Below are 18,326 nucleotides of genomic sequence, written 5' to 3'. Positions count from 1 at the left end.
TCCAGGAATTTTCCGAGAGTGTACAACATCAAGAAGCAGAAAAATACGTACCCTCTACGGTTGTGGCATTCAAGCGTTTTTTCAGATGGCCCTCATTGCACATTCAAGTTGCATTCAAGTTTTCCTCTGCCGATATACGGCATCTTCTAGCGAACTGCGGAACTCATTTGAATGGCTCTTCTGCAGTGTCTCCCATAGATGTGGTTGCAGAGGTTGCAAGTTACTGATTGTACAACATTGGCCTGCCATTGCCAGTTAAAAACCGACTCGGGGGTGGCGGGAGAGGCGGGGACCTCTGCAACAGTCGGCAAACAACTCCAATGGAATTCCATCGAACCCATGACCGTGATTGGTTATGACCGACTGCTTACATAAACTTATCTCCTTTCAATTTTCTACAGCCGAGCTGCAGCTCGATAATAATCTCTCCTCTTTTTCTTATTACACGATCAACTCCAATCATTAAAACTTCTCTTACAGCGATTCATTCAACGGTCCTTTCGTCTCCTTATAATTTCAGAGAATGACTTCAAACTCTCAAGTACAAGGTGCCAGCACCAGCCCTATGCCCGCAGGTGTTACCAATCGGGACTACAAACCGCTACCTGGACGAATGGGGAACTTGACTCAGCTACAGTTGCATGCGTTGGAACAGTTGAAGAAGGAGCTGACAGAAGAAGGTCATTTTGTTGAAGAGAGGATGGACGATGCGACTCTCCTGAGGTGGGGTATTTGGATTTTATATTGGTGGATCTCGGTCCGTTCTCTTGATCAAGAACAGGAACGGCAAATAACGACCTACCTTTCTTTTACTCTTCGCTGGTTGTGAGCTCTCATCTGATTGCATGAAAACCTAGGTTCCTCCGGGCGCGCAAATTCGATGTTACTGCAGCCAAGGCGATGCTCCTTGACTGCGAGAAGTGGAGACAAGAAGTTGGTGTTGATGATATCATGAAGTGAATTCAATTCAAAAACGTTCTGGGGGAGTGTAGTACTTACGTATTGACCGTATGCAGGAACTTCGACTTCAAGGAAAAGGAGCAGGTCGATAAATACTACCCACAATATTATCACAAGATGGATAAGGTCTGTCTGTCATCGCTTTCTCTTATTGAGACTGACCTGGTAGCTTGCTACAGGACGGTAGACCCATATATATTGAGCTTTTAGGCAATTTCGATTATAAAGCCCTCTACGGCTTGACTACCCAAGACCGCCTAATCAAACAACTCGTTTGGGACTACGAGAAATTCATTACCACCCGGCTTCCCGCCTGCTCCAAATTAGTCGGTTACCCCGTTGAAACTTCTTGCACTATCCTCGACCTTTCATATATCTCCCTCACCAACTTTTACCACGTAAAAGACTACGTCAGTCAAGCAATAGCTATAGGCCAAAACCGATACCCTGAATCTATGGGAAAATTCTACATCGTCAACGCGCCGTACCTCTTTAGTACCGTGTGGTCGTTAATTAAACCGTGGTTGGATGAGGTGACGGCCGCGAAGATTGCAATTTTGGGAAGCAACTACCAGCCCGAGTTGTTGAAACAGATCCCAGCCGAGAACCTACCAAAATATCTCGGTGGAAAATGTGAGTGTCCAGGTGGATGTTCGTTGAGTGATGCAGGACCTTGGAATATGCCTGAATGCCAGGAGAAGGAGAAGGAGGCGGCGTTTGCTAATGGACATTCAGCGAATGGAGTTGCGCCGGAGGCTTAGAGACTTAGATTGTTCGAAATGTGGGCTAGATACGGTTCGGATATGTGTATTATCATAGGGGTTTAAATCCTTCTATGGACCCCGTACTGTGTGTAGTATTATATACCCTAACGATATAATTCAATTTTACACAGTGATTGAGGCATAAAATAAGCGCCCGAGGTGCGCCAGCCTGTTTCTTCTTCGCACCACAGACCTCGTTACTGCTCCCCACTTTGCTGTGCAGCTCCTCGCTGCGATCGAACTAATCCGGTCTGGGATTTCTGGGCGCAACGTCTCCATGCGCTGAATGTTGAACGTCAAGCTACGCAAGGGGGACTCCCTCTATTACCTTGAGTATCAGCAAGATCTTAGGTTACTCACACCACGAATAAATGTCAAACCCGGGAAGAATATGATAATATTCAGTGGTATTGAAGCAGCCCGTGCCAAGAATAATGTCATGAATGATGAGACGGTGTCATTGAGAAGCGAAATTTCAACCGTCACTTTATGTGAGCTTTCTTTCTTTTATTCCCCGTCGGTATGCTCAGAACTCAACACAAAGACAAGCATGATGTGGAGGGTTATCTGCACACAATCTATCTATCTATCTATCTATCACAGCCTAGTCTGGCACTGAAGGTAGTGCTGAGGAACGCAAAGATGACGACCTAGTTGCCTTGGCTTGGCGAGTCCCTCCATAGTCTCATGACCCCCTTCGAGCAGGCCAAGACGACCCAGCCATTTAAAGGGCCTTCGTGAGCGATCATGGTTCCCCTGGCATGAAAAAAGCTTCTTACCAGCCTCGTAATGGACGAACCTCGCATACCTCAACAAAACCTTCCACGAACAGACTTCAAGATGTTCTTTCTCCCTACACTCGCAATGCCCCGGAAGTTGTGAAGCACCTGAATAGTCGTGGTTTGGATGGTCTTTCGCATAGGGACGCGACAGTCCGACTTGAGGAGTGAGTGCCCAGTCTGACTCTGGGTATATGACAAAATTGACGGTCCATTGCACAGATATGGCGAGAACGTCCTCGATGGGGGCGGTGGCACCTCCGTTCTCAAAGTACTCGTTCGCCAGGTCGCAAATGCCCTCACGCTCGTCCTCGTTGCCGCTATGGCCCTTTCGTACGGTGTACAAGATTGGGTCGAAGGCGCAGTTATCACTGCAGTCATCGCCATCAACGTTATCGTCGGTTTCTTTCAGGAATACAAAGCAGAGAAGAGTATGGACGCTCTACGATCCCTCTCGTCGCCCACTGCCAATGTCATCCGAGATGGAGAACCCGTTTCTGTACCAGCTCGAAATGTCGTGCCCGGAGATATTGTTAATATCAAGATGGGCGACGTTGTACCTGCCGATCTGCGATTGATCTCTGTCTTGAATTTGGAGATCGATGAGGCGCTATTAACTGGGGAGGCGTTACCTGTTCAGAAGAACACTGATGCCATGAAAGTTGAAGTCGAGTCTACCGGCGAAGCGTCGACTATTGGTGTAGGTGATCTTTTGAATATGGCTTTTGCCAGTACCGTAGTCACGAAGGGTCGCGGGTGTGGTGTGGTTGTGGCGACTGGAATGCAAACCCAAGTGGGTGGCATTGCTTTCTCTATGAGTAAAAGTCGTCCGGATGGGAAAGAAGAGTTACCTAAGAGCATCCGTATATATGAGAAGATTATGACACTGGCAGGTCTTAGGACTGGTACGCCGTTGCAAATCAAGTATGTCCCCAAAGTCTCTCATTCCAACAAAAATGTTCATTGACCCTCTCATAGGCTCAGCAAACTTGCGTATGTTTTGCTTGTCGCAGCTATCATGTGAGTTTTCTTTTTATATCCGATGGTTTGATATTTACGAATTTGAATCTAGTTTGACGATCGTTGTATTCGGGATTGCGAAGGTATGTCGAATTCACCGCACTCCGGACTCTACGCTAAAGGTGACTAGTTCGAAATATCTACCGAAGTCGCAGTTTATGCCATCGCGCTTGCTATTGGTGTTATTCCTGAGGGTCTCATTGCCGTCTTGACTATCACAATGTCAGCCGGAACGATTCGCATGGCTAAAGAACACGTTATTGTTAGAAGACTCAATGCGCTTGAAGCCCTCGGTGGTATCACGTATGTGTCCGCTTCTGTTTGGCTGCATCAAATCAGCTCATTAGTGTTCAAGTGACATTTGCTCTGATAAGACTGGCACGCTGACGCAAGGCAAGATGATTGTCAAAAAGGTTTGGATACCATCATCCGATTCCTCACCCAGGGAGTTCGATGTCGAATCCACCTCTGGTGCACTCAACCCCGAGGGTCGCGTGTTGGAAGGTCATGATGAGAAACAAGTTGTTATTGATCCAATTGGGATGGATTCCGGGTTAAAGGAACTTGTCACAGTCGCTTCGCTATGCAATGTTGCTTCGTGAGTCACCGCTAGTTGATACGACCGATCCTCATTGAACATGCTGTAGGATAACCAAGGACAAAGAAAACGACAATGTCTGGACTAGCACCGGTGACCCGACGGAAGTGGCTCTCCAAGTCTTCGCCCACAAGCTGCAAATGGGTCGGCCTTATCTCATTGTTGATTCTGTATTAAACTCTTCCGATGGAGACACGATCGACACAGTATTGGATGAGAAGAATTGTCCAACACAAAGCTCCAAGCGGTATCAATTAAAGAACGAGTTTCCCTTCGACTCCTCCCTCAAACGGATGTCCACAGTCTATGTCGATCTTCTCCACCCTCTGCAGCCACTTTTTCTCCTCAAAGGCGCCGTCGAACGTGTTTTGGATGCTAGTACTTTATACTTGAAAAACGGCAAAGTTGCTGGGTTAACCCAGAAGGACGACGTTATAACCAATGCGGAAGTTGCCCCCCTCGACGAGGCTGCTCGGAACGTCATCTTGACTTCAGTGGAAGATATTGCTGCTCAGGGATTACGAGTGTTGGCACTGGCATCGAGGAGGTTTGATCTCAGAGGAGATATCGAAGAGAAGGATCCTTTGGGGTGTCTCGTTCGAGAGGAAGTCGAACGCGATTTTGTTTTCCTCGGTCTCGTGGGCATTTACGACCCTCCCCGCCCAGAGAGTATCTCCGCTGTGAGGGCCTGTAAGGAGGCGGGTATCACTGTGCATATGTGAGTCGCTTTACTCCTTACTATATCTCGACGAGGAGACTATCCACGCAACAGGTTGACTGGTGATCATGCTGCCACTGCGACAGCTATCGCCAAGGAGCTCAAGATCGTGGAGCCGGACGCCCCCAAGGGTGTGATCATGCACGTAAATAAAGGCTTTTATTTTGCAGTCTCAGAGCTCCTGGTAATTACTAATACTTTGTCCTCTTAGGCGACGGAATTCAACAAGCTTACGAACCAAGAAATCGACGCGCTTCCTGCTCTTCCGCTCGTCATCGCACGTTGTTCCCCCGAAACCAAGGTCCGTATGATTGAAGCTGGACATCGTAGGGGAAAGTATCTCGCCATGACTGGTGATGGTGTCAACGATGCTCCTGCTCTCTCTTTGGCCCCAGTTGGAATTGCGATGGGTATGGCTGGATCGGATGTTGCCAAAGACGCTTCGGATTTGGTGTTGACTGATGATAATTTCGACTCCATTCGGTCTGCTATTCGCGAGGGCCGAAGACTGTTCGATAACATCCAGCGATTTATTCTTCACTTGCTCACTGTGAACGTTGGAGAGGTCTTGCTTCTGGTCATCGGGCTGGCATTTAAAGATCATCATGGAGAGTCTGTTTTTCCGTTGAGTCCGTTGGCGGTGTTGTGGATTAATATGATCACTTCAAGGTCGGTTTAATTCGTTCGTTACTTTACCTTTGTCGCTCTTGTGTTTATTATCTCTATTTAGTGCTCCTGCCTTCGGATTGGGCCTCGAGAAAGCGTCTGTCAACGTGATGAAACGACCTCCCCACAGTATGAAAGACGGTATCTTTACTTGGCCAGTCATCATTGATGTTATTTTTTACGGTGTAATTATGGGTGCCACTTCCATGTTCAGCGTCAGTTCCTCGTTATGATCTACAACCTCTCTACTCATACATTTTCTTTACAGTGGGTTGCAGTCATGTACGGTGGCTTCGATGGTCGTTTAGGAAGCGACTGTAACGAGGCAACGGATCTTGGAGCCTGTAGCCCTGTGTTCCGTGCTCGCTCCACTGTCTTTGCGACGCTCATATTTGACATCTTGTTTTATTCCTGGGAGCTCATGTCCCTCGATCGTCCCCTTGCGAACATGACTCCCGGACAGCCATTCTGGGTCGACTTGTGGGGAAATCAAGTTTTGTTCTGGTGCGTCTTCACTCTAGGGGAAGCAAGGGTGCGTGGATTCTGACCCGATCTGATTAGGTCGGTTATCATCGGATGCGCTAGCGTTCCGTTGACGATTTACATACCTGGATTGAACACCAAGGTCTTCCATCAAACGGCAATCACTTGGGAATGGGGTGTTGTCGTTGGCATGACTTTTGTGTTCGTTGTGTCTTGTGAATTGTGGAAGGCGCTTGTCAGGGGAAAGTCTTGGTATGCTAAGTTGGCAAGGTCAGAGGAACAGTCGACGGTAGTGACTCAGAGACCCGTTGGTGATTATGAAGCTTAACTCCAGCTTGTTACCTGTTTCCCCCCTTTCAATGTCGAATGAATCGTGTATGAGTACTTTTTAAGTGTTCTCTCTCTCGCCAACTCATAGTATTGTCTTTGCAAAGGATACTGGTAAAGAATTAGTGAGAGCTTCACTATGCGTGGCCGGGCGTCTTCCTTGGAGATCGCGCACCGCGTTTGTAGGCGCTTGTTCGACATGAGGGTCGCATCATCTCTCGTCTTTTACAACTTTCACTCTCAATCCTTCCATTTGGCTAAGAAGGACAAGAACGACGTACCGAATCAAAATGCAGCCCCGAATCGAGATATCATCCATCGCCTCAATTTTTTGTACTAGGCTAGTGTCTATCTTCACAACGCGAAGACTCTCAGCACTTCACAGCCTCAAGCCGGTGTCAAAACGAAGGGAAAGAAAAGAAAGACTCGGAAAGTTGGGACGGGGGATCTAGCAAAAACATAGTATATCGATACTATGAAGGCTGTTAGTACCAAAACGACGGTCAGAATGTGAAGAGTTCTTATAGTTGGACGAGTGAAATGCTGAGCTTCCTTCGTAGGGATCCATCTATCAAGAGAACACTCCGTCAAGGTTGCAATACCGTTTTGGTTACCAGGTCGACAGTCTCGGTGAGAGTGAAAGGTGTGTTCATGAGCTACTGTCGCTGTCTACAGACTGAATCGAGGATACTTACATGATACAGGATCTCCATCTCATGAACATTCCATGCCATATACCTGCTTGAAATATCAATATCCACGCAGTATTCCAGCTCCTCCACCCGACCAAGGCGATAGAGACAAGGGGCCACCGTCCGAGACATCCGGTGATATCAACCCCTCGAGAGAGGTCGTGGGAATCCTTTATGGCAGGTCAGCTTGTTGCTGGCGGCACAGGGACGGCAAGGTCAAATGACGGTAAGGTAGACGACTTTCATAATCAACCAACCCCGCGTGGCTGAGCGTGACGACCCTTTTATATCCAATTTTCGTGCTTTTACCTCTTCCACTGTGAATCAGATACACAATGTCAGGTCTGTCTTCGGAGATCTATAGAGTTGGGTAAAAGAAGTAAGTTGTATGAAAAAAATCGATTAATTATCCAGATCTCGGACCCCTGATAGGATTTTTTAGTCCAGCATAGTGATTTCTGATGGCACCACTGACAAGAACTACACTTGCATGTCGAGGAAGCAGCACATATGGCTCACATCCTTTACATGGCCATAGGTGCATCCCAATGATTGTTTGAAGGATTTTGAGGAATCGGAGCACTGGTGAACTTCCATAAACTTAGAAACCACAACTAAATTCATTAAAAGTATATCAGAGACTTGAGTTTGAATTGTAATGTCACAATACTTGGGCAGCAGCTATATAGTACTAATTAAAGTGATTCTCCGAAAAAACATTGGTGATATAAGATGTGTAGCGCAGTAGAAAGACGAAAGACCCTCAAGTGAGTACCCTGATTACCCGATATGGTGAAATGGTAACGCGTGACGGATGCCACGCGGGGTTGGTTGATTATGAAAGTCGTCTACCTTACCAAGAACGCGACGCGACGGTGTGGTTTTCAACCGACTCAAGCTTGCACTAGAACTTATCGAAAACTTAAAATTTCGTTCCAACTTTGCGGTTAATAACAGTTCTGATATTGAGGAGGATAGACGAAGGGAACACGGGTAGGAAGAGGTCTTTGACCCTCACTCAGACCGTAGTCGAAAGGCTGGAAAAGACAGCACGATGATTGTAAATATATTCAGAGTAAGAAGAACAACAGAGTTGGGCTGAGAGAATTAGGAGAGATCGACAGCATCGTCGACCGTTAGATGGCTTCGTCTACCATGCCGTCGTGAATTTCATTCCCCGCGCCTCGCCGCCGCTCGGCCAGGCATCTCTTCCCACGACCTCTCTCGAGGGTTGATATCACCGGATGTCTCGGACGGTGGCCCCTTGGATAGAGACATGAGCTCGGCACCTTCGCGGTCTAGGCGAGGGAAACTAGTACAGAAATCGACAACTCCTCATGTCCCTCCGTGATTTACGCTGCACGCAACACGTCGGGCACATCGTTCTTGTTGGAAGGACAGACATCTCGGCTGATAATCAGGGATCCGCAATGGGAGTTTTATCACTTAGGATAGGCGTCTCCTGGAGAGGAGGCTAGAGAAGGAAATGGGCGATTCATGGGACTTCTTTGGTCACCCTGGCACGAATTCACTCACCATCCTCCACCCTCCTTGATGATTCTGCGCAAACACCGGACTCTCTTCAACTATGTAAGCTACACCTCAATTCTTATTACGGCGTACCGGAATCAACTCAACGCTCTATCAAAGTGGACTTCTCTCTTATTGAACCCTCTACTCTACCTGAAAATATTTTGGACCATTCAGTCGACTAAGGTCGCATTGCATCGATTCCTGATAGCGTGCATGTACGGTCGCCGATGCCTGGCTAACGAGGACTAGATTTTCCTCAAAGTAGCCCCGACGTAGGAGCGCGGTGGGTATTAGGAAGGATCGAGAATGGGCTGCAAATGAAACGACGCCCACAGGGTACACATTACACGGCGGCGGAAGGTGAAAACATTTCGAAAGCAGGAGATTAGACCAGGGTGTGAAGTAGGTCAGAATTGAAGGATACATAGACAGAAAGGTTCCAAGAACGTTGCGAAGAGCAACAAGCGAGGGACACACTGGCAGCCAAAGGATGATGGAGAGCGCTGTCCATCCAAACGGATACCCGGTACCAAATGAAAAGCATATGACCCTAGGTAACATCGGAGCACGATGATATTCAAAGCGAATTGTTTTCAGTGGGTCATGCAACGTGTCAGTGAGGAGAGTCCCACCGGTGGTGGCATCAGAACGTCGATCTGACTCAATCCAATGGGTAGGAATGTTCGCGCTGAAAGTGGTTTGAAAAAAAACAATAGATTCGGGACGATAGCGATAGGTTGAGTGAGCTGAAGCTGCCCACGTAGTATATCCGTGATTATCCCAAGATCGTGGTATCCGTATGGATTGGAAATTGCAAGAGGCAGCAGATAGCTGTTGACTTGAATTGAGAAACGAAAACGATCACAACGCCATACAGAGTGCTTGTCCAACGTTTCTCGGGTTCTCTTCTACTTTCGGTATTCCATAACTAAGAAGTACAATTAACCTTGGTTCAGGAGAAAATACAACTTTCCCGATGATGGATCACCGCCCCTTCTGAGAAGATATATGGCTGTATTGTGCTCGAACGTTCGCATAAAGTCGAGCATGACTCGGCTTGAGCCCAGAAACTTCGCAATTGAAATCCTGTCTTGCAAGTTCGGAGACTCTACCCATCTCGAAGATTTGGTTGAAGGCAGGCGTCGCGTCATCATGTATTTCGGCAGTTGCGAGGAACGGGTGCAGTGGCTTCCACCTTGTCAAGGGAAGGTAATGAGAACGTAAGGTTGAACAGTGTCGAATGGAATTTCAATGAAGTCACGTACTTGTGACTCCTCCACTTCTCCCAGCCTCCCTGCCAACACGTTTTATTACTTCTGCCACCAGGCAAAGATTCGTATCACATGCCGAGTCTTACCTTCCCGCTGTGCCTCCTTGCTTTCACGCTTCTTGTGTTCAAACTATGCCACTCTTGATCGATCTATCCTTGTAAGTACATGGACCTTGACTCATTTGTTCTTTTGACATGTGAGTTGATGAAAAAGCTGTTGTAAATGAGATGCGGGTCTATCGATGTCAACAATCTATAAGTGTTGACACAGCAGTTTATTATTCTAACCTATACTATCTCGCATTGGACGGGGCGGATTTTTGGAGCATAAATCCTCGGCTACACAATTCGATCCCATTCTCCCTCTTAACTCATTCCTGATAATCTGCCTTGCTCACACCCGCAGCATAGTCATCTAACCCCGACCGCCACTTTCCATGGTCAATGATGGACAAAACCGAACAGGCAAGCCAGATATACGCCCGTGCACTATACCCACTTCGCCGCGGTTGTGCTCTATGGGTTCCTGAACCAAATGAGGATTTGCCATCTGAATATCGCGAGGCGGGTTTACAGGCTGGTGATGTCGGGGTTCTGAGGGATGAGGGTTGTTATGACTTCGCCTTCAACGCCTGCCGTTCCTCAAGTGACCCCGTGAATCAGGGCGGAGTCCCGGATGGCTTTCAGCAGCTAACATGGAATGGCTCAAAACGTACAACCCCTCATTACTTTCCACCAGGCGATCTCGTATTGAGCGCTGGTGCGGAGTTGCGGAATCTGGAAATCGAAGCTTCAGCTCGACTACCGTCAGTGAAATTTTCTAAAGCCCACACAGATATATAATGACTGTATTTCGCTTCAGCGGGATTCCGGTGGGAGGTGGAGCTGGTTTCAGAATCAATTTTGCTCGAGATCAAGGCGCGGTTATTTTCCCCCCCAACGGCGCCCACAGCGTTAATTCTAGGAATCTTGCCGTATTTCGCGAATATGCTGAACGACACGCGGAAAGCTGGTATCGATTCATGAATGACAGGCTTGGGATGGAGATCGGAAATGGAGCTATCTACTTCATTACAGGTTTCGACAAAACCGATTGCTGGGAGAATGCAGTTTACTGCAATAATCGGAAAGAACAGAACTTCGAGGTAAGTTTCAACTCGGGCGGTTTGATCGGAGACGGTTCTTTCAGGTTATCACACTCCTCATTTCATGGAACCTTTTCCCGCAGACATTCTCCACCCAACAATAATGGCAAACACAACCAGGCGTTGTTTATTCGAGGCTTTCGGATATCCTTTCGTCGCAAATTGAGAGCATTTCTTCGTGGGTCGACTGTGGAGGTTACGAGCACGTACGAATCATCGTGGAGGGACGTTCTTGGCAAGAAAGGTACTCATTGTCCATTCGGTCGCGGGCGTTCTTCCTCATCTGGGTCTGGGTCACCATCTTTGTCTTTGTCGACATCCGGTGCATCTGCAGAAACGTCATTTGCATGCAGTGCGTCTGGTTCACTTGAAGTGCTGGATGAAGTAGGAGAGGCGTCGTGCGTGCTCGACGACTCGAGCGATACTAGTATAGAAGAAGACGATTTCGTTCCATTATTAGAGGTTTGACTCATGCTCCTGCTACTCCTTGCAAACTCTAACCCTCTGGAATCTTTCAGCTTTACCATCCCTTAGATGTCATCAACGACTATATCCTACGCTCGGTCGGGGACGATGTTAAGGTTGTTATCACGCATGATGATGACTGGGTTGCCCTCTTGGTCGAGGAGGTTCGTAAATATACCACTGAACTTCGACCGCAAGATAACCTTCTTACGAATCACCTTAGGATCTTGAGATGCCTGACGATCCGGTACTAATCAAAAGGGTCCAGAAGCTGTTCGATATAACGGTCAACGACGGTATGCTCGTATCTTGTTGACGGTGGATTGTTACAGAGTTTTCATTCTATGACGGTAGGTTGCGCGTCTCTCACTCCTATCCAAGCCACCATTACCACCAGTTGGGATTATCGGATACTACTGGCCTATCTCCTGCTTGGCCTGGTCAGTATCTACTTTTATTCCCCTTTGTTCATGTCATTTGACTTGATATTCACGTAGATCACTGCCTATATCACTCTTCTCTACAATGCTCATGCTTCTCAGCATAACGACCATTACTGGCGTATGCGAGAATCCGATAATGTCAGTGGGCCTGTTTGCCTTGTTCCTCGGAAGAACGATTTCGTATCCTTAATCCGTGACTTTCGTTGTGCCGTAATCTGATTCTTTCTGGGATTGCTTTTGTTTGATTTCATTGTAATTTCCAGACCCAGTTCGAGGGGAGCAGTTACCGTAAATAATTGTGTTATGAAAACTATAGCGTTGCATGCAGAACGTACCGAAATCAAAAAAAAAAGGAAAAAAGAAAGGAAACCTATTTCGAGGACGAACATAAGCAGCAGGTTTTCAACGGTCTGAATGGCCGCCGCAGGGAGGCATATAGTCATGTTGGAGGACATTCATTTTGGGCTACTGTAGGTTGAACGCGGACAGTTATTATGAAGTGGCGATTCCAGTCTTCCTCAGATACGACTCGTCGCTGTGCACCGTTTCATCGTTGTCTCCGGTTTAACTCGATGTGCATTATCCTCGATTTCAGCTCCACATCACTGTATCCTCCAAACGCAAGTCCAGGGTCTTCTGCTCCAAATCCCCACTTGACAATACATCGTCTCAATCATAATCAACTCAGCCTATCCGTTTTTTTCTTCGTGGACCCAATCTTCGTGGTATTCGTAAAGTTGCCGCTGATACGGTGTGGGTTGGGGATGGTATGGCGATGATAGTATGTGGTGTGAACGTGTAGGGGACTTGGGGAGAAAAACCCGCTCGTATAGCTCTTTCATCGCTTCCGCGAATACGGCTCGGTCGAGCGAGATTTGTGAGGGGGAGAACGCGGTAGCCACTTTTGGTGTACTGTCTTATTCTTGACCTCCAGCGCATACGTCGTCTGGCTGCCTCCACTAAAATCCAGTTCCCACTCGAGAGGCAAAATGGATTTCACCTCACCATTTGGCGAATTCCATGCGTCCTCAGAAACCCAGGAATATCCTGACTTCAAGACAACCTTGACCTCGATGGTGAAGATGCCCCATCCCAGACGAGTGATGGAGTATGGTGGGTGTTCGAGAATGATGTCTCTCTCTTTGAATGTTGGGTGCAATGAGATGCGCACCTCCCGGATGATATCAGTCCGACTAGGTATGACGAAGAACGTCCACTCGTGAACATTGCCTGAACGATTGTCTGCGGGTGAGGGTGAAGCGACTCTGTTGTGATGGTTGCCAATACGCAAGCTGATCGTCTGGATTCCATCGCCACCCAGTTCTTCGATACGCTGTTCCCTCTCGGTGGCCTGCGGCGATGGACTGACTGGATTTCGCTGAAGATCAGTGTTCGGAGTGTGACCACCGCCAAACGATAAATTTCCAACAGTTTCCGTCGATGCTGATGCTAATTTAAAAAAGAATCATTTAGTGGGTACAAAAGACTGAGAAGGAACCGACTGACTTATCTGACGTCGAGATCGACATCGGGATTCGAGCTCCCTTACGAGCAACATAAGGTCGATGTTGTTGCGTATGCTTGAGTGCAATGATTCATTCCAGTTTGGTGCAGGAGCAACTGCATCCGCGGTGGCGACGCGACGGACGATGTCTCTGGCAGTTGGTCTCGATGAGGGCTCCTGTTTCCAGCAATCCTGTAGAAGGGACCACAGGTAGTATTCATCTTTCGGTAAATTCGCAGGTGGCGGTTGAGATGCCAGATCTCCCCCAAGGCCTCGGACTAGATTGTTGGGGAGGTCGTACACCTTGCTTAAGATCTGGTGAGTGGATCAGTATTAGACAAAGTCAATAAGGAAGCAAAACTCACCTTGTGGCACAGAGACCCGTAGGAATACACATCGCTTTGCTTTGAGCTCAAACTCCCAAATAGAACCTCTGGGGCCATATACCCCAATGTACCTCCCCGATAAGTTGAGGGTGGGAGCCCGAGAGTGACACCCAAGTGAGATAGACCAAAATCACAGATGCATGCTCGATAGCTTTCTGTAACGAGGATATTGAGCTATGGATTCGATGTAAGTTTGCGTATGGATGAACGACATGAAACAACTTACTTCTTTCAGATCGCCATGGACAATGTCTTCGTTGTGCAGGTATTCCAGTCCTAACGCGATGTCGGAGATCTACAAATAGATGTTTGAGTTTCAAACAAAGTCGAGACTTAACAGTACGACTAACCAGGATGTGACTGACCACCTTGTCTGGATCAGTGTTTCTTAGGAACTGAGTAAGGTTTCCGTTAACCATGTAAGGAGAGACAAGGCACACGTCGTCTCTGTTGCCATCCAGATAATATATTCCAAGGAATGGTAACACATTGGGATGCTTGAGTTGCCTCCAAATAATCGCTTCTCGGAGATGGTCCTGCGAGCGGTGGTTCAGGGGGACTCGACTTTTTTTAAATAAGAGCAAAAGGTCCGACGCACATTGAGAACTTTTTGATAATTCTGATCATCTTGACCAGCAGCTGCCTGGTTGAAGTAGACCCTCCTGACGATTTTTACTGCGCAATCAATCTGACCTGTCGCCGAGTCGCCAATTATTCCTCTCCAGACGTCACCAAATGCTCCACAGCCGAAAGGATGCTTGCCGAGAAGCTTGAGATTTCGAACGACGAGACACTGTGGGAAGCGTCGTGAATTCTTTGAGAGACGGGCCATGATCTTCAAGATACGGGATCGAGGAGCGGTTGGACCTGGGAGATCGGCTAGCTGAATGTCAGTTTTAAAAAATCAGAAATTGTGGTTGAGTCCGAGGCAACTGCTTTGTACCCACCAGTTGGAGTAAATCGAGTGTGAATTGGGCTTCATCTCCCCTTAGTTGAAGAAGGAGTTCCCTCTTCGTTTGGTTTCCTAAAGTGTCTTCGAGAATGCTGAGGTTTCTTTGCAGCTCATTACTCAGTCGTTCGCGCTGGATACCCATAGACATGGTAGAGGTGGGGTGAAAAGAAAAAAGAATGGTTCGACATCAACGGTGACGACGACGTCCTGTCATGCGACTTTTCGCCGCTTGGCTCAGCCTCCGCGTTAACCGAATATGTACAGTTCCGCTCGGTTCGATGGCATTCGTTCTCTGGTTGGTTCTCAATGTCCCATCGCACGGCCAGGGAAGTTTGTGACGTCGAGGACCTGACCCAACCCGGTCACCTTTCCCTATCCGATAACCAAAGGATTTCAAATCTCTTCCGACCCGTCTTGAAGCTTGAAGCTTGAAGCCCGACTCGCAAGGTGCCTACAAACGAACCTGGATGGAATTGCCGCAACACGACGGTTCTGACACGGTGTTCTTTGAGCTGGGTCGAGTTTCTGAGTTTCTCAAGGTGCGTCACGCGTCACGCTTTCATGCACTCTTGAGCTTTCCCTCTCGACCCCCCATTGACAGTAAATCGGTCGTCCAATCAAACTCATTCACATACAGATGGCTCCCTCAGGAAACACGGGCCGCCACATGAACTCGTGAGGAGAATGACTTTTAATGGGAAGCTTACTCCCCTTCTTGCGGCCGCCTGACACTGGTTCCTATCGTCATGTTGTTTGAAACCAAGATGCTTGGCCGTGCGCTGGCGTTTTACGCCCTTACCTATGCTGTTGTTCGATCGAGAACTGCGTCGGCAACCATCACTGGACGACCAGCACAGTCTGTGTCTTTACTATTCGAGAATGACGCTGATTGGGAGGTGAGTATTCGTTCTACTGGCTGTCAAGCTGTACCAACACAGTTCTTCCAGCGATTTGGTGACCATGCCAGCGCGTTATTATTCCATGAACCAGCCACCATCGAAGATTCAAAGGCAATATGCAAGGAAAACAACGAGACGTTGTTCGATATTCAAAATCTACCAGAGTAAGTTTTTGACATCGGACTCAAGGCACTCGTTTGACCCAGCCCCCTTCTTCAGGATCGTGAACTATCTCTCCTACTTCCACTTCACTGGCGACATTTCTCAGAGCGAACGGTTTTGGGCAGCTTCCAAAGGGAACACATGCATTACAACACCTCTTGTGCATTCCACCTGCATCAAGACATCGAGCTCGAACGCCAAACACCCATTCCTCTGTACAAACTCTGCTCCTCACACTACTGCAGTGGACACCGATTTTTCCTCCTCTCCAAAAACTGACGTCATTGCAAACGGCGCAGTATTTACTGGGTACGTCGTTGATTCTAGTAGTAGTAATGTGCAGTTGGTCTAATCACCTATTTCAGTACTCGTGACCATTTGACTTTTCGATTCATGGGAATCCCCTACGCTCAAGCTCCAACCGGCAGCCTTCGTTTCAGACACGCTCAAACATGGAAAGGAATGAGCGTCGATGCTACAGCCCGTACGTCAGCCTCCACCAGTTCGTACTATTCTGGACTAACTGCGGTCGCATCAAGTCAAACCAGGGTGTCTTCAATTTGGTTCCTTCGAGAATAACGATCTCGGTTTGAATCCTTGGGGTATAAGTGAAGACTGGTAAGACCACATGAACATTTGTGTTCTATTCTTCAATCTGATCCATTTGACCCCAGTTTATATTTAAACATCTACACCCCTCACATACCGCCGGAATCACGCACTGAGAAATCACCGAAATTGAAACCTGTTCTCCTCTGGATTCATGGTGGGGCTAACACAGGGGGCCTTGGTTCTGATCTGACCTTCGATGGTGGCCCTCTGGTATCCAGAACTGACACTGTAGTAGTCACCATCAACTACCGACTCAACATTTTCGGTTTCCTCTCGCTCAATGATGGGGTTATTACCGGCAACTATGCATTATCTGACAAAATTGCTGCACTGCAGTGGGTGAAGGATAACATCGCCGCGTTCGGTGGTGATCCGGGGCAAGTGACAATTTTTGGGCAGTCAGCGGGCGGCTGGTCAATAATCGACCTAGTGAGAAGCCCCAAGGCAAAGGGACTCTTTCATGGAGCCATTTCTCAATCAGGTGGAGCCAGTACTTTTTCCACAGCAGAACAAGCCGCCAGTACTGTAGGTTTGTACCAATTATCTGTACCGTCTACCTGGTATTGAAAGCTAGCCTGTAATAGCTCCAGTACTTGCTCAATTCTGTGATGGCACGGGCACTGAAAGATTGGAATGTCTCCAAGCACTTCCTGCGGAGACTCTACTTAACGTCACTCGGAGTACTTTACCATCATGGCCATCGGTACAAGATGGTGTCTATATCGTTGATTCCACGGTCCATCAGATTGGTGAAGGTGCTGGTGCTGTGAACAGTGTTCCATTTCTGGTGGGCTTTATGCCAGATGAAGGTCAATCGTATGTCCACCTTTACCTTTGAAAGGTAAACTGGCTGACACATTAGGCAACAAAGGCTGTTACAGATGGCCATTGCTCCCAATGACACTGACTTCAACCTGACACTAACAAAAGGGGTGGGAGTAAGTCTTGCAAAGGATGTTCTGGCATCTGGTTTATGGGAAATTACTGATACATTCACCCCTTGTAAGTGTGCATTAGCACTTCTGATCATGATCTGACCATGACCTTCTTGTAGACAATGCTACTGTCAATGTTGCTGGCAACAGCTTCCTTACGTGCCCTGCAGAACAGATGATCACTGCTGCTGCAAGATCTTCTGCCTTTCCAGCCTTGTAAGTTCCAGTAAGAACATTGTGGATCTCCAACTCACCATGTCCTATTTTCCCTCCATGATGTAGATATGTCTATGTTATGAGACATGGCTATGCGCTCTCATTCTTTGACCCATACAATCTGTGCACCTTCCCAGTTGGACACCCTCAACCATCTTATCTCTGTCATTCTGCAGATCTCTATGAAGTCTTTGGGACTTACCACATCTTTTCACAACCTGTCCGAGTTGTAAAGGACATCCATTACACTGCACTTGTTCAGGATCTGTGGGGTGCTTTTGCCAAATCTGGGAATCCAAATCCAGACAAGAATTATCTTAGGGCTCGGGGGTCAGCATACAAGAGTACCCTGATAGCCCTTGAAAGTGGTGATGGATGGGTATGGCCACAGTTCACTGGTAAGGGAAACCAGGAGTTGGTAGCTTCACTTGATTACCCTGGGTTGGCTATTGATGGTGAGATGCCAGATGAAAGGAATGGGAGGTGTGCATTTTTGTTGCAAGAGGATACATGAGCCAATAAATTAGCAGTGTTCTGGGTTGATTCTATATATCATTTCAATCATGCAAGTATTGTGTCTGCCTCTTACTACTTAGTGCAGGAATATCATTTCCCATGATTAATTCTAGACTCAAAATTCAGTAGATTCTCACACTGTAGTTTAATCCTATTACTTGAATATAATCCTAACATAATCCAAGATGTCCAAATGTACTCCCATGTCACGAACTTGCCGTACTCCGATAATGGGCGAAGTATACCACTCAAGAGTCAACCTAATATCAGAGCTATGGAAG

The 18,326-nt window shown here is 47.5% G+C and overlaps 6 protein-coding genes across 7 annotated transcripts; 5 read left to right on the top strand and 1 right to left on the bottom strand.

Moving 5' to 3' along the window:
- Window positions 1-390: 390 nt before the first annotated feature.
- E1B28_003860 (uncharacterized protein) lies at window positions 391-1,865 on the top strand. Its single transcript, XM_043148299.1, has 5 exons — window positions 391-494; window positions 549-723; window positions 858-956; window positions 1,017-1,086; window positions 1,140-1,865. The coding sequence occupies exons 2-5, from the start codon at window positions 566-568 to the stop codon at window positions 1,719-1,721; spliced, it is 909 nt and encodes a 302-aa protein (XP_043012891.1). The 5' UTR covers window positions 391-494; window positions 549-565; the 3' UTR covers window positions 1,722-1,865.
- A 145-nt stretch (window positions 1,866-2,010) lies between these two features.
- E1B28_003859 (uncharacterized protein) lies at window positions 2,011-2,378 on the top strand (the record flags this gene model as incomplete). The annotated part of the gene is made up of 2 exons (XM_043148298.1): window positions 2,011-2,215; window positions 2,269-2,378. 2 exons carry the CDS (start codon window positions 2,011-2,013, stop codon window positions 2,376-2,378), a joined length of 315 nt encoding a protein of 104 aa, XP_043012890.1.
- A 107-nt stretch (window positions 2,379-2,485) lies between these two features.
- On the top strand, window positions 2,486-6,316 carry E1B28_003858 (uncharacterized protein; the record flags this gene model as incomplete). Its single annotated transcript, XM_043148297.1, has 12 exons — window positions 2,486-2,670; window positions 2,726-3,427; window positions 3,482-3,523; window positions 3,576-3,606; window positions 3,654-3,826; window positions 3,879-4,121; window positions 4,171-4,839; window positions 4,894-4,984; window positions 5,051-5,508; window positions 5,570-5,720; window positions 5,774-6,009; window positions 6,067-6,316. The coding sequence occupies 12 exons, from the start codon at window positions 2,486-2,488 to the stop codon at window positions 6,314-6,316; spliced, it is 3,231 nt and encodes a 1,076-aa protein (XP_043012889.1).
- A 3,938-nt stretch (window positions 6,317-10,254) lies between these two features.
- Window positions 10,255-12,082, top strand: E1B28_003857 (uncharacterized protein; the record flags this gene model as incomplete). Its single annotated transcript, XM_043148296.1, has 8 exons — window positions 10,255-10,616; window positions 10,673-10,784; window positions 10,888-10,955; window positions 11,039-11,417; window positions 11,474-11,584; window positions 11,644-11,716; window positions 11,775-11,860; window positions 11,918-12,082. 8 exons carry the CDS (start codon window positions 10,255-10,257, stop codon window positions 12,080-12,082), a joined length of 1,356 nt encoding a protein of 451 aa, XP_043012888.1.
- A 160-nt stretch (window positions 12,083-12,242) lies between these two features.
- E1B28_003856 (uncharacterized protein) lies at window positions 12,243-14,937 on the bottom strand. Of its 2 annotated transcripts, XM_043148295.1 has the most exons (8): window positions 14,701-14,937; window positions 14,352-14,636; window positions 14,194-14,289; window positions 14,104-14,140; window positions 13,980-14,048; window positions 13,733-13,927; window positions 13,370-13,682; window positions 12,243-13,312 (listed from the first exon to the last, which is right to left on the bottom strand). In XM_043148295.1, the coding sequence occupies exons 2-8, from the start codon at window positions 14,378-14,380 to the stop codon at window positions 12,702-12,704; spliced, it is 1,350 nt and encodes a 449-aa protein (XP_043012887.1). In that variant the 5' UTR covers window positions 14,381-14,636; window positions 14,701-14,937; the 3' UTR covers window positions 12,243-12,701. The 2 variants fall into 2 exon arrangements, with proteins under 2 accessions (XP_043012887.1, XP_043012886.1); XM_043148294.1 differs by having other exon boundaries at window positions 14,104-14,289.
- A 70-nt stretch (window positions 14,938-15,007) lies between these two features.
- E1B28_003855 (uncharacterized protein) lies at window positions 15,008-18,112 on the top strand. Its single transcript, XM_043148293.1, has 11 exons — window positions 15,008-15,244; window positions 15,343-15,601; window positions 15,653-15,768; window positions 15,824-16,075; window positions 16,132-16,250; window positions 16,306-16,384; window positions 16,441-16,907; window positions 16,963-17,194; window positions 17,250-17,380; window positions 17,433-17,529; window positions 17,596-18,112. The coding sequence occupies exons 2-11, from the start codon at window positions 15,452-15,454 to the stop codon at window positions 18,041-18,043; spliced, it is 2,091 nt and encodes a 696-aa protein (XP_043012885.1). The 5' UTR covers window positions 15,008-15,244; window positions 15,343-15,451; the 3' UTR covers window positions 18,044-18,112.
- The last annotated feature ends 214 nt before the right edge of the window (window positions 18,113-18,326 follow it).

Source organism: Marasmius oreades, chromosome 2 (genome assembly GCF_018924745.1).
Source record: "Marasmius oreades isolate 03SP1 chromosome 2, whole genome shotgun sequence".
NCBI lineage: Eukaryota > Fungi > Basidiomycota > Agaricomycetes > Agaricales > Marasmiaceae > Marasmius > Marasmius oreades.
This window is presented reverse-complemented; position numbering and strand designations above follow the sequence as displayed.